At 38.4% G+C, this 15,906-nt stretch overlaps 1 protein-coding gene across 13 annotated transcripts in view; it reads right to left on the reverse strand.

Annotated features, from left to right (window-relative positions):
• ewg (DNA-binding protein Ewg) overlaps positions 1 to 15,906 on the reverse strand; it is an 80,210-nt gene that overhangs the window by 18,448 nt on the left and 45,856 nt on the right. For 3 of the 13 annotated variants that reach the window (XM_073975096.1, XM_073975099.1, XM_073975097.1), the window contains exons 3-7: positions 15,600 to 15,842; positions 11,449 to 11,922; positions 10,214 to 10,345; positions 9,988 to 10,132; positions 590 to 2,644 (exon numbers count right to left, since the gene is read on the reverse strand). In XM_073975096.1, the coding sequence (XP_073831197.1) occupies positions 1,149 to 2,644; positions 9,988 to 10,132; positions 10,214 to 10,345; positions 11,449 to 11,922; positions 15,600 to 15,842 (2,490 nt within the window). In that variant the 3' untranslated portion in view covers positions 590 to 1,148. Of the gene's footprint in view, positions 1 to 565; positions 2,645 to 9,987; positions 10,133 to 10,213; positions 10,346 to 11,448; positions 11,923 to 15,599; positions 15,843 to 15,906 lie in introns of those variants that run through there. The other 10 variants (XM_073975100.1, XM_073975101.1, XM_073975105.1 and 7 more) reach the window with 8 other exon arrangements.

Raw genomic sequence — 15,906 nt, forward strand, 5'->3', positions numbered from 1 at the left:
CTTTTTGGTAGTCGTAACTACTTACAAATCCCCCTACTAACCCATTATTTTAACAAGAGCATGTCTCATTGCATTGCTAGTTATTCTGTAACCACTAGAATAACTAGTTATTCTATGGCCACTGGAAATTGCAAAATAAGCTATAAACTAAACAAAATATCACATTTTTATTCTGTTTTATTTTAATTTATTTTTATTTTATTTTTATTTTATTTTATTTTATTTTATTTTATTTTATTTTATTTTATTTTATTTTTATTTTTTTTTTTTATTTTTATTTTATTTTTATTTTATTTTTATTTTATTTTTATTTTATTTTTATTTTATTTTTATTTTATTTTTATTTTATTTTATTTTATTTTTATTTTTATTTTTATTTTATTTTTATTTTATTTTTATTTTATTTTATTTTATATTATTTTTATTTTTATTTTTATTTTTATTTTTATTTTTATTTTATTTTATTTTATTTTATTTTATTTTTATTTTATTTTATTTTATTTTATTCTATTTTTATTTTATTTTTATTTTTATTTTATTTTTATTTTATTTTATTTATTTTTTATTTTTGTTATTTTATTTTATATTATTTTTATTTTATATTATTTTTATTTTATTTTTATTTTAGTTTATTTTTATTTTATTTTGATCTCTGCTGGATCTGATCATGATTTGTAACCAAACACACTATACACTGTGCTATGCGTACGAACATTAAGGATTTTTTAAATGCTTACTTGTGCCCTAACAACTGTTATATTGTCATTACTTAGTAAGTAGTGAAGTAAATAGTTTTACTGTTACATTACTTTGTAATGGGTTACATAATGACTAACGGGTCCGAATTTTTGCTGGGAACCTTCATAATACCGAAAATCGGGATTTACTGTTTAATTGGGAGTTACATCAAAAGGTGGACCTATACCGTCTTATCTCTGTAGGAAAACTTTATACGCATAACGAAAACTATATAGGTACCAAATGTAAGCTTTTTTTGTTGGATGATGTGGTAAAATCTTTCAAAACGGGTTCTATCTTCTAAAAGAATTTAAAGCAATACATTTAACATCCATTGATACATTCCTTTCATTTTCCGCAATTTACCAAACTAAACCCCCGCCTTCACATCCTTTGCCAAATCGTTTAAATCAATTATCCAATGATTCAAGTTTAATGCTTTTGGAGACATCAACACTTAAAAGGCGATTGCCAACACGCACATTACCCACACTACACACACCTACAATACCACCCGCACCACCACCACCACCACCCGCTCTACTACTAACAGCAACAATCGTAGGATTTGTATTAGCAGCAGCACCACCATTACTTCCAACACAACCACTGCCATTATCCTCCTCTCCACCTCCATTGACTGAGGGGGTGTCATCAACAATTTGTATATTTAAAAGGCCTTCGGCCGCGTTGACACTATGATTATGATTTGTAGTGCCACCATCATTTGCCGAGTGCAACAATGATATTGCTGCAGAGGATGTAGAAGTGTTGTTGATGTCAACACCTTCCTCCAATTTAATGGGTACAACAACTTTGCCCAGATTATGTTTACGACGTTTATGACCAGATTTTAAATAATTGTTGTTCGTGTTTGCAGCAGTATCTGCAATAGTGGAGCCACCATGACTACGTCTACGATGTTGTTTATTACCACCATTAGAGCTAGTGGTAGCAACGCCCATACCAGCTGTTGCCGCAATTATAGCTGCCGCTGCTGGATGATGATGATGTTGTGCATTGTTGGGTGCAGTGGCAACAACAATTGGCAAAGCTGTGGCAAACTTTATTTGACCATTATTATTGGCATTGACATTGATGTGGTTATTGTTTGCTGTTGTTGCATCATTATTGTTGAGCAAATTAGCAGCTGCTGCTGCCGTTAAATTCAAATGGGCCGGATTGGCGGCAATAAAAACTTTTGCACCGGCATTTTGTAAAACATTTGTTAGACTTTGTTGATTTATAATGGCCTGGTGATGTTGTTGTTGCTGCAGATGATGGTGCTGAGACTGTTGCTGTTGTTGGCATTGTTGCGGTTGTTGTTGTTGTTGACTAGAATTGTTTGTTGCTGCAGCTGCTGCTACTAAACTCGAGGCATTTATTATTTGGCAACGAATATTATGATTGTTGTTATTGTTATTTGTACTACTTGTATTATTGTTGTTACAACTACTGCTATTATCACTGTTGGCACTACTACTATTATTATTGTTGTTGTTGCTATTACTATTGTTAAAATTTAAAGTCTGGACCAAACCACTATTGGCTAACAACCGTTGAGCAGCAGTTGCTATGGGCGATGCTGCCATTATTGAATAGCATTGAAATTGCTGGGGCGCTACGGCTTGAACACCCGCCGCATTAGCACCAACATTAACATTGTCATTGCCATTTCCACTTGTCTCATCTTCATTTCCTCCATTATCACTATTACTATTGTGATTATTACTAGCACTACCATTATTATGATTATTATTATTGTTAGAAGCATCTACCTGCATTGGTGTTATACACACTGTGCCATCACTGTTTGTGTGAATCTGTTGTATGTTGGCCATCATGGATTGATACATGGATGCTGAGACGGGTACTGTTATCATATTGCTGACCGATACTGGATAACCTGAAATGAAAAAGAAAGAAGTTATGATTTTATATATTTAATCAATTAATTTAATATCGTCACCATAAATGCCGGAAGACGTAACCCACAAAAATAAAACTTTACAGGAGAAGCAAAAAACGTTATAAAATGAAAACGGTGTTATAAAATATCGAACATTTTTAGTATCGTGTTTTAAGACAGAGAAGAAATATATTTTTGGAAAAAAACTAAATTTATTTCCAGAATGCTAGAAGCTGTGTGGATTACGTCTTTTGGTATTGTATTTTTCTGAAATGTCAAACGACGTAACCCACAATTTATTGAGTATACATTTGAAGAAAGTAGTATAAATGAAACATTATAATTAAATTAGAACTAGTTTATTGGCCTACGCGGCTAAGCGAACTTTTAACTAGCAATCTGGCGGTGTTGGGTTCAATTCCCAATCTTAACGGTGATATTTCAATGGATCACAACTGTATATTCCAACCAGCACTGCAAATAATGTTGAGTGTTCCTTTCCTCCAAAGGATTAATTCATTAGGACTATGATTAGTGACAATGTCCATTAGGAGCACGTAATGTATTTCAAGAATACTTTACCTACAAATTTTTATAACACTTAAATAGCCCAGTCAAAAAAGACATGCGTATAAGAGGGAAACAGCAAAAATTCCCATAAAACTGGATTTTGGCGGAGAGCTAGGATTTACCATTAGAAGCAACGTCCAAGAAGTCCTCATCGATCCCATGTGAGCAAAAAAAGTTTTTCGGGGACAAAGGTAATTTTTGGAGGCATTATTCAGTTTTTATTTAATTTTTCTCAGAAACGCTAAGACTTAGCAAAAGCCGACTAAAGTAAAAGTTGTAGATTTAACAATTATCTACATGAATGGTCTTTATTATTTGCCAAAAATACCATTTTTGAGATATCGCGATCTAAACGCCAAATAAAAATTAGCGGCGTAAGTACATTTTTGGGCGAACGGGTGACAATAACCACACTATGTGTTAGGTATTTCCGGATCCACCACCAGTGAAAACTATATTTATCCGTAATCAGCGCAACAAACCCTACCTTCGTTCCCGTTGTGCTTTCGATTACACATGTGGGTTAAATGGGCTATTTTTGCATAAAATTACTCTAACATGAAATAACTCTACTCAACACGCTCCGATTTTGTTGGAATTTGTTTTAAAAGATAGGTATAATTTCGCTCTTCAAGGAAACATATATTTTTTGGGGAAGCAGACCCGGTTACTTCGGTTATTTTAGCCGGTTCGCTTGTCTTTAAAATAACCACTTACTTTTTTGTTGTTCTTGGGAGGTTTATTTAAATCATGGCATAGGTCGGTCTTCAGATATAATCTTCAATTATACACTTTAATCACTTTCTTATTAAAACTTTCGACATGTTACCAAACCTGGGTTTTGGCTATGACCTGCGTATAATGGGAAATATCCAAAATTCCCACAAATCTGAATTTTAGGGCAAAAAGTTATTCGAGTTACAAAAACCGCCTAAAGTAAAAGTGGTAGCTTTAAAAATTTGCAACAAGAATGGCCTTTATAATTTTTAAAACGGAATCCCCAGTAATGAGATATCGTCATCTGAGAGTCAAATTAAACATACAGGGAAATAAGCCGCATAAGAGTCGAATTAAACATATAGGGAAATAAGCCGCATAAGAGAGGAGCCGGTTAAAATAACCACGCCATGTGATATGTATTTCTATAAGCTTCCAAACGACACCAACTTTGTAGTAATAGGTTCAGTAAAACCGGGTCTAACCCGGTTTTTGAATCCGGACTTTCGGATCAAATAACCGGATAACCGGATCCGCCCCAAAGGAAATTATACATTTCCGTAATCAGCTCAAAATACCCTCCCTCTGGCATTATAATTGCTGCAAAAATCAAAGACTAAATTGTTTGTACTGCTGTTTAATATTGAAATAATGTGGGTTACGCCTTTTGTGTTTTATGAAAATTACAGTATGCTGTTACGTCTTTTGGCATTTCTTGAATAGGATCGCTATTTTTAAACGAAGAACTTTGAAATTTTGCCAGAGCATGTATTTTAGCTTAATGTATCAGATTCCACCAAAAAACGAATTTCGATTTTCATGTCGGTTACGTCTTCCGGCATTTATGGTGACGATATGTAGAATGGCGACATCGACGTATCCAGGGAGGAGGGACGGGGGAAGCTAAATACCAAATTTTCGGTTAGATAATGTGGCTTCAACCTTAAAAATATCGAAAATCGGGCGGACTCGTTTCCTTGCAGCAATATTTTATAACCCTAACTAAATATCAAATTTTAGATATTTGCGTTGGATAATTTAGCTAAAACCTTCACAACACCGAAAATCAGAAGGTACCATTTAATGGGCGCTATATCAAAACGTAGACCTGTACTTTTGCGCGAATGTTTTATTCTATTAGCGAAGACTATACATACCAAATTTTAAATTTGGCTAAAACCTCCAGAATACCGAAAATCAGGAGGTACCGCTCTATGGGGACTTTATCAAAACGTGGACCTTTACCGACAATTCTCAGTAGTAATGTTTGAAACCCTTAAAATAAGGTTATAGTTCGCTCAGCTACTTCGGTTGAAAAAGGTGGTTAATACCTTCAAACGACCGAACATTGGGTACCGTTCTGTGGGGGCTATATGAAAACGTAGACCTGTATTTACCATTCTTTGCAAGAATGTTTCACACTGTCAACGATGACTATATATACCAAATTCTAATCATTTCGTTAGGATAATGAGGCTAAATGCTTCCGAATACCGACATTTGGGTTGTACCGCTCTATGGGGGATATACAAAAACGTGGACTTGTACCGACCATTTTCTGCGGGAATATTTTACACCGCCAACGAAGACTAAATACCCACAATCCCACGGCAGCGGGTTCTTTCGTACCGGAACAACACAAAACCAATGTTCCGGCCAGCGGCTGCCACCTCAGTGTGTACATGTTCGTATTTGTTTCGTTTTTCTGTGTTGGGAGCAGCATATCCCGGAATGCCTGCTCCGAATTCTATTGGTCCGAGCCGGGACGGAAGAAAACCCAGGACCAATATATCTGTGCTCAGTTTGTCACATTCGCATCTTCACCCACATCCAACCTTCGGTGAGATGCAATAGATGTCAGGAGTGGGTGCATCTAAGGGGTTGCTCTGGACTCGTCCACGTGAGGGACTACGACAGGGACTATGTTGCTGCATGCTGTGTGAACACAGTTCCCAGTGAGTCGTCGTCGGATTACGAGACTCCCTCGTCGTCTGATTACGAAACTCCCCCGCAGTCCCCTCGACAACAACCGCACACGCAGCCTTTAACACCAGCCGTTGTTGTCCCAATCCCCGAAAATGCAGCCTTTTTGCAATTGAATTGCAATGGACTCCGAGGTAAGATCGAGGAGATAGTAGATTTTATGAGTCGGAAGAACATCAAGGTCGCGGCGGTGCAGGAAACCAAGCTGAACAACAACCACAGCTTAGAGCATTGTGATGGTTACAATGTTCTGAGGAAAGATGGCACCAGAAGTGGAGGTGGGGGATTGGCTTTCCTATTGCACCAGTCTGTCCAATCTATCTCGCTTGAGCCTGTCTCTAATGACCCATACATGGAATGTATGGGGGTAGCAGTCAGGTGTGGAGCTGCCGAGATAGAGTTGCTAAATGTATACATCCCGCCGAGAAATAGCTGTATCCCTGATTATAGGCCTGACATTAGCCCGCTCTTGCAAGGTCATAATCGTCCTGGGGGATTTTAATGCTCATCATGAGATGTGGCATTCGGCCCTCGGAAACGACCAGAGAGGTACAGCGCTGGCTGAGCAGATTGATAGCTCTACGTTTTACTTTTTTACTCTACGCCCCTACCAGAATTAGAGGAGAGTGTCACAGTTCGCCTGACATAACCATCGTGTCACCTGGTCTGACAAATGACGTTACCTGGCAACCCGTCATTTCCCTTGGATCAGACCATTCCCCATAATTGTCTCCATTAGCAGACCACCCGACTTCATCACCTCTGAACGCCGCACGTTCGTCAATCATAAAAAAGCTGATTGGCCGAGTTTCAGAGAGTTCACCAATCACCGCTTCAGAGAATTGCCCAATCCTTCTGATGTTCGGGTAGCGGAAAGGACGTTCCGGGACATCATCGCTGCTGCAGCCGCTCGCCATATCCCTGCTGGTCGAATACCCGAAGTAAGACCAAATTTCCCAGCAGAGGCGACGGGATTAGCAAACGAGCGTGATGAGCTTCGTCGTATCAACCCCAATGACCCCAGAGTCAGGGAGCTGACACTGGAAGTTAACAGGCTGGTCGGCGAGCATAAGCGGAACAAATGGTTAAATCATCTGAAGAGCTGCAACATTGGAGCCGGTATAGGTGAATTGTGGGCAACGGTTAAGTCACTCTCGAACCCTGGAAGAAGGGAAGATAGGACCTCAGTCACGTTTGGCGACGTTACGTTGACTGACCCGAAGAGGTGCGCAAGTAATTTCAATCGACAGTTTGTCGAGCATCCCGAGAGTGACAGGGCGAAGAGATGAGTATTACGTCGCATCAGATCTCTTCCTGCCGAGGATGAACCACCACAATTTACAATGGATGATGTTGCCAATGCCATCAGGAACGCTAAATCATCCAAAGCGTTGGGCCCTGAAGGAATCTCCATGGTAATGTTGAAGCAGCTGGATGAGCCGGGAGTCGAGTATCTCACCAAAGTCTTCAACTTGTCGCTAGCCACCCTCGTTGTTCCCGAAGTCTGGAAAATGGGCAGGGTGGTCCCACTGCGGAAGCCAGGCAAGGATGCCAGCAAAAGTGAATCGTACAGACCGATTTCGCTTTTGTCGCCCGTAGCAAAGACACCTGAGGCCTTGATCCTCCCCAGTATCAGAAATAGCTATCAAGTTGCCGATCATCAACATGGATTCCGTAAGCAGCACAGCACGACAACAGCGCTGCACGCCATTACCACATATATCTGTAAAGGACTCAACCAGAGACGGCCGTGCGATAGAACAGTGATGGTGGCTCTTGACTTATCAAAAGCCTTTGATACAGTCAGGCACTCCACGCTGTTTGAGGACATTGAGCAGACAACCCTCCGGCCAAGCTTGAAACGTTGGATAGTCAACTATATGTGTGGACGCCAGTCGTACGTGGAATTCAGGAATAAGAAGTCCAAACCCCGTAGAGTGAAACATAGAGTTCCCCAAGGTGGGGTGATATCTCCGGAACTGTTTAACCTCTACCTCCCCTGTATTCCGCCCCCTCCAGACGGCATTGAGATCGTGACGTATGCGGATGATTGCACGATCTTGGCGTCGGGTACCTATCCTGATGACATCTGTGAGAGACTGAACAACTATTTAACTGATCTTACCACCTTTTTCCATTCGAGGAATATGCAGATTTCCCCCACAAAATCTACAGCCACTCTGTTCACCACATGGACAGCGCAGTTTGGACGTAAGTTGAATGTCGTGGTCGACGGTAGCAGAATTCCGACCACAAACTGCCCTAAAATTTTAGGGGTCACATTCGACACTACATTCACGTCGTGCGCACACGCCCCAGCTATCTGCGACAAGTTGAAAAGTAGGAACAAGGTCCTCAAGTCCCTGGCCGGCAGCATTTGGGGTGCAGATAATTCTTTACCTTGTTGACCACATATAACGCGATAGGTCGGTCTGTGGTAAGCTATGCGGCTCCAGTCTGGTCCCCGAGATTGTGTGATTCGAACTGGAAAAAGATTCAAACTTGCCAGAATGCCGCCCTGAGAACAGCGACAGGGTGCCTCCTCAAATCTTCAGTGGACCATCTACATGAGGAGGCAAAAATTCTTCCTGTAAAGCAACACAATGAGATGCTTTCGTTGCAGTACCTGCTTAGATGTTATCGTGTGAGCCATCCCAATCACCATCTTGTGGGTAGGCCCGGCCCATTCAGGGAGATCAGGAAGGATATCCATGCTCTAGAGGGAGAGGTCCAACGATACAGGAGAGAACCCCTAGATCAACAAGCATATCAAGCAGGATTGAATAGCATTCACACGGACGCAGTTGCCAAGGCCTTAAGCAATTATAGTCTGAATAAAGTACTCGGAGTACATCCTCCATCTATCGCAGCTGAGGAGCGTCAGCTGCCACGACAAACTAGAGTAGTTTTGGCTCAACTACGCTCGGGATATTGCAGTCGCCTAAATTCTTATTGGGCGGAAATCGATCGCGCCGTGCAAGACATCTGCCCAGTATGCGGCATGGGCCCGCACGACACACAACACCTTTTTAACTGCCCCGCCAAACCTACCCATCTATCTCCAGTGGATCTGTGGCTACATCCCATCGAAGCAGCCACTTTTCTGGAACTGGAGATAGACCCAGAGCCAGATTGAACAGAGGAACGAACAAATAAACATAACAAAAAACACTGTTACAACAACAACAACTAAATACCCAATATCAGTTGGAAAATGTGTAAATGAAAATTTTCAGCCATTTCGGTGGGGTAATGCGGCTGAAAGCATCAAAATACCCAAATCGGAGGGTACCGTTCTATGGCGGCTATATCAAAACCTGGACCGACATAGCCCATTTTCAATACAAAACAAACACCCTTAAAGAATAGAAAATGTTTTACCAAATTATAAAGCTCTATCTTAAATATTCAAATACAGAAAAGTCATTACAATTGGCCTGCTGTGAAAATAATCATCAGATTATGCGTCAACAGGACCAAACCTGCTGTTAAATGATTTAGTCCTGCAATTATATGTCTCCGTCCTAATGATGTGTCAATGAGACCAAATCTAATGGAAAAATGATTCAGCCCCGTGACGATACCCATTTGACCACTTTCAAATAAACATGTTTTGAATGATTATGTCCAAAGAAGATTAAGACCAGGAAGTCTGTAGTGAGTCAAACTGCGTTTCCAATTTATATCTATGCTCTTGGGATATTTTAACCCATTAACACAGAAGGGGTGTTTACCGACTTTGTATAAATCAGTCCTTCCTGTATATCTGATATTGCCCACTGTCACGATATATAAACTACTTTCTTTTACTTCTTCCTACTTTTTTGGCTTCTTCGTTTTTTTATACTATTTTATCTTAAAGGTACTCTACCTCCTTATCTTATATCTTTTGATGACACAAGTGGCTACACGTTTCCTAACCTAACCTATGGATCCATCATGTGTGTACCAGATTTATCTGTTGGTATCACTTTTATCTCTTCTTCTGTTAAACTTGCCTAAGATCTGTACCAATCTATTCGAATATTTCTCCTTTCCTTGTTATACTTGAATACTTTAACAAAACTTACCTTGACCATCTTCAGTTGTTATGTAAATTTGTCCATCTTGGGCAACAGTGGCTTCAGTCAAATCAACGGTCATATTTTCATGACCATTAACATCGGCAAGACTTTGGACAGTTTGTATGGTGGCACCACCTTCACCTTGATGCAGCTGCAATAAAGTAAAATAAGATCAAAAAGATGATAATAATTTTATTATCGATGCGTTTGTATGGCTATAGTAACTACTTACCGTTGCAACACCCTGAACTTGAGCTGTTGTACCATCTGGTAATGTTATAATAGGATTATTTGGATCAACTTGTATCAGGGAAACAGTGCCATCGGCATTTTGTATGGTGGATAATACCGTTTGTGTGGTATACTATAAAAAGGAGAAGATATATAGAGAAAAGGGAAAACTTTAACATCATGACACATACAAGCTTGTAGTTAATAAAGTAAAATAAAGCACAAAACATAACAAAGCAGAAAAAAATTGTTAAGAAAATCATCAGCATAAAAAATCAAACACAAAAAGAAAATGCAATAGCAATAAAAACAACAAAAGTTCTGATAAAAATATTTATTAAAAAAAAAGAACATAAAGCAATACAAAAGGGGCCATACAACGAAAAAACATCGAAGAAAAAACTCCATAAATAAACAAAAAGTAATAACAAAATAAAGCAAAGAGGTGAAAACAACTTTTTTGTCAACATTTTTTTGAGAATTTCTCGTTGTAGTCATCTTTTCAATTTCGAAGAAATAAATCTTTTTTGTACCGTCCTCAAGAACGGATGAAAGGATTCGATTGAAATTTTACATTTTTAGTATAGCACTCATTGAATGGACCTAAATGTACCTAAGAAATTTCTTTAAAGTATCCATTCACCTGAGAAATATTTATGGCCAATTTCTAAAAGGCGAATCGAATCAAAATTCATTCAATTTACCACCAAACTCATGGAAGTTTTTGTATTAATTCGAACGAATTTTGTGTCGATTTTTTTTTCTAGAAACAGGCTAAAGATTAATTTAATAAGGTTATCCAGAAGGTGAGTTCAGGCCTTTAGGCCTACGTACATAAGCTGCCTCGCCTGGTTGCCTTACTTGCTTCTGATAAAAGAATAAAAAAGAAAAGGGCAAACCAGTTCGAAATTTGCTCGGCCTCCTTCCTTTATTCTTTTATTTTTATGTCACAAATGAAGCAGGAAAGCAAGGCAAACAGGCGAGGCAGCTTATGTACCCAGGCTTTAAGTCTTCATTTTCTGTCAAACGTTTTTTTTGACAAAAATCCACCAATGAAGCTAATGAAGGCCTGAATTCACATTTTGTATCACCTTCATAAATTCGCCTTGAACAGGCCTTTACTTTCGAAATTGCAAAATAACAACAACTTGAAATTCACAAAAAATCATTGACAAACTTTTTAAACTGAAACTCAAAAGAAACGTTTCGAAATTCGAATTTAAATTTTGTACGAACATCAACATCTCCCAATGTCATGGGTTCTATGCAAACTTGGGCATTTGTTATGGTCTGAGCGGCATTCGTTGTTGTGTGAATTTGTTGATGTTGTTGCTGCTGCTGTTGATGATGTTGCTGTTGTTGTTGTTGATGATGTTGTTGCTGCTGCTGCTGATGATGTTGTTGCTGCTGTTGATGATGCTGTTGCTGCTGCTGTTGTTGCTGATGATGTTGCTGCTGTTGTTGCTGATGATGTTGCTGTTGTTGTTGCTGATGTTGTTGTTGCTGCTGCTGTTGATGATGTGTTGTAATCTGTTGTATCGGCGCCGGGCACAATTCTATTTTTGTAGATGCTGGCAATCTGGCTGTTGTTGTTATATGTTGATCATTGGTACTCTGTATAATTGTCGGTCCCGGATTATTGGGATTGTGGGGATTTGTTGTGGTTATAACTGTACCCGAACTATTTATCTTAACCACATTTACTTGTTGCTAAAAAAACGATTTAGGGAAGTTGTTTATGAATATTGTGGGAAATGTTGAGCAGAAATTTTGTGTGGTTACCACAGGCAGATAAGCATTAAAGTTTGAGGTTATGAGCAAAAGGCATAAAAATAAATACTAAATTAAAAAAAAAAAACTAGACGAATGTGAAGGGAAATTTTAGAGAAAACATTGTTTTTATCTTTCCATATATTAGAAAATATCAGGCGGATTTTAAAACGTGATATAAGCCCTCCAAGACTTTTTCGGCTTCTTTACAGAAAATTATGTTGAAATACACCAAGACCTCGCTTTGCGTCATTGATACGTCCCAAAAAACACGACTCAAAGTGAAACGACGCAATGCGAATCAATATTTTCTATGGAAAATCATGTATAGTTCGGAGATTGGTTCCAGGGTAAAAACACACTATTTTTTCTTATACCCACAATTTTAAGTGGAAAATTTACTTAAACACTAGGAACCCTAAATGCCATATTATAGCTATTTGGTCTAATTAGGCTAGAAAATTTAGCTAAAGCAGTCAAAATAACTGAAATCGGGGGTAGCGTTATAAAAGGGCTGTAACAAAACGTAGGTCGATGTAGCCCATCTTCGAACTTGATCAAAGTTCAGACTAAATAAACATGTGTCCCCTACCCCAAACCATTCGGAAGATTACAACAACAAACGGACGGGCGCACCTGACTAAATCAACATAGAATTTTACGCTGATCAAGAATATATCGCAAATAATTATTTCAATTCATCACAAATGGGAAAAACAGACTAAATATATCCTCCATTCTATTGGGTACGGCATAAAACAATTATTCTAGGCCGGCATTTACGAAATCCACTCGATTTCAAGTGTCAATTCCATTGCTTAAACGTCAAGTGAAATCCAATGGATTTCAGACGACATATCATTTGACGTATACACGAATGAAGTCTCAAAGCGAGGTCTTGTGTACCACAAATGACCTTCAGTTACCCCATATGATGTTTCCAAACGGCGGTATGTCAAGTTGGTGACAGGAAACTTTATACTGACTCTGTACGTTTTAAATCAGGCAATGCCGGGCGGGCAAATAATTGCTATTTTATGGAAAAATAAGTCAACAGTGGGTATCTTGGTCTTAATCAAATACAGATGTGTTCCATTCAAATAACATCAGGTTTGTCATGTTTTAGGTCCGAACCAAAACTTCAGAAGGAACTCAATTGACTTGATCCGAGAGACGTTTCTCATTTCAGGCAGAGATTGGGAAAGCTTAACGCTTTCTCTACCGAGAAAAGGGCTTTTCGCTAGGTTCGTCTTACCAAGGACATTTTTGACAATTTCGGAAAATTCGATTAAAGGGAAAAGTGTTCTTATTTACCAATACGTTTTGGACTAATCGACCGTACTATTCCCCCAAGACATGTGAATATCGTATATTTGTGAAAGACATGCCGATTTAGTGAGAAAAAAGGGAAAGATTAGGAGGAAACGACTAGGTTTGTTTTGGATGGTGGGCTTTTACATGGGAATTCAGACATAAAAGGCACTAATTGCTTCTTTAGCTTAGACATCTACAATAAATGTCGAAAGGAAGCATTCAAAGCCAGTGGCAGCCAAGTATAGAAAATTATCATAAAATCCTCTATCAGCGGATTTAGTATATGGTGAAAGAGATAAGGCAAGGAAAAGAGAGATTCATAAAGCTTTTGCATTTGTAGATTTCTTCCGAATTCGAAAATATTTCTGAAAATTGTCTCAACAAAATTGTATAGGCTTAGAATGAACTTTAAAGACTACTCTAATGTCTAATTGGTCTGATTACGCTAAATAATCTTCTGTCTCCAATCATTTTTAAGGCGTATTTCAAAGGCAAGGCTAGAAAGAATCATTAGAATGAAGATCAAGCCTACTGTTAAATAATATGGTCCAGTGATGATATCTGTCCAATATATGTCCATAACAGCCCGGCCTTCAGCTTCATATGAAAATATAGTGGCGAAGACGCAAACAAGGTCACGGCCAGCATGTCGTTGTTGTTTTCCTAGAAGACCACTGGTAATGCGTCTCACCCATATACCAAGACAGCTTGCTTATTAACCCATCTAATACTTTCATTCAAATCATTTATAAGCCTCAAAGCAAACGGAACATCAGCGAGTATCATTAATTGTGAGTAGAAGGTAATCGAAGGATAATTATCCATTCTGATGATGTGCCTACAAAACCAAATTCCTTATAAAAACGATTCGGCCCAGTGACGATACCCATCTAACCCCAAACAACTGTTTGAGCAAACTTGTCCTCATTTTCATATGAACATCTTCGGGGTGATGATAGCTCAAAGAAAATAAATACTAGGAAGTCAATTGGTGCAGTAAAAATTGGTGTACCAACTATATGACTAATTTCGGGCATACTCGATTAATTGCCCTAGCTGAAAATTCTATTTTCACCTCATCCAAAAAGTTGGTACAGAATGGTATGGTTATAGATCTCACGATTGTTTACATTCGTTGTCTGATACAGAAGTTAATACATATGATAATTTGTGGATAACGAACCATAGAGCAGCGGGGAAGTGGGGAAGAAACATTACTGATTGAAAGATAAAGTCAGAAGGATATCTTTATAACTGATTCAATAAGGTTATGAGTTGTTAGGAAAAGGCGCCCATCTGGGAAAAGTGATCCTATCTCATGGGTGAATGTGAATACGACAGACTTTGATAATCAATACTATTTACAAACTGTGCGACTATTCTCTGGTGGAACCAAAACGGAGAATATTGCTATGGAAAGATCTGTTGTGAATAAGGCAGTGCTATTTTTCAGACAGTCCACAAAAACAGTTGTGCCTGATACCTTGACCTTGTTTTGTAGACTCCTAGCCTTTTACATAATGTGAGGAAAGTCATCCTCTTCCGTCTCTCCTAGCCTGTTACAGAATGTGAAGAGAAAACTATCTGAAGAAAGGTATCCTCTTCCGCTATACATGGTGCCATATGGATTTCTTTACACCTTTCGGGCTATTTTCTCAGGAAGTCTGGACTTGCCACTGAAAAAATTGTACTGTAGTAATAGGGGCAGCGAATACAAATTGTTACAACAAAAATCAAAGAGATTCAAGAGCAGGTCTTAAACTGAACTTTTTCGAAATTTTAGTGTGTGATGTATCCGAATATTGGAACCGAATACTGGAAAGTATGGACCATAACGGTTCTGTCTTCGAGAGTTATCGTGCGCACCATTTTAGCAAAAAGTTTTGAACTTTTGTAGAGGAGGTACCCGAAGGGGTGGACCGATTGAGCCATCTCCGAACTTAAACTAACAAACATACGTATGAAAGTATGTATACCTTCGTTAGCCTAAAGGCTGAGGGTATAAGAAGTATAAAAATTGAAGTCAACTAGTACTAATACACATCCAACAACATATTGAATCCAGTTCAAACCCCACAAGGCTGCGAAGTTGCGATACACTTCTTTCTTAATGGTCCACAAGCAAAATTAGCTACAATATTTACATGCAAAAATATTGTCCAATTTTAACTGGGACCTCGCCCACGTGCGAACAATTCCACTTTAATTTCGCAGACTTGTTATCATTTTACATTCCCCCGTTTTTTCTTTATAATTCTTACCCAAAACAAGTTGTGTGTAATAGTAAAAAAGTTAATATTTACCCTTACATTAGTTGTTGTTGCATGATTAGTTGGAGCATTTGTTACAGTTTGTATAGTAGTGGTAGTATTATTGTTATTATTGACAGGCTGTACAATCACCTCTTCTTCCTCCTCTTCTTCTTCGTGTGAGATCAATTGTGAGACTTTATCATCTTCATCGGCAAATGTGGGTAACAAATCTTCGCGGCCATGATATTTATAACAGTTGATGACAATTTTACGTAATGCATGGGTCCAGGAAATCTAAAGTAAAAAAACGAAAAATTACAATAGATTCAAAAAATTAAAATTCAAGAAAAAAATTAGT

Source organism: Musca autumnalis, unplaced genomic scaffold (genome assembly GCF_047663935.1).
Source record: "Musca autumnalis isolate F117 unplaced genomic scaffold, ASM4766393v1 scaffold_3, whole genome shotgun sequence".
In the NCBI taxonomy this organism is placed as follows: Eukaryota; Metazoa; Arthropoda; class Insecta; order Diptera; family Muscidae; genus Musca; species Musca autumnalis.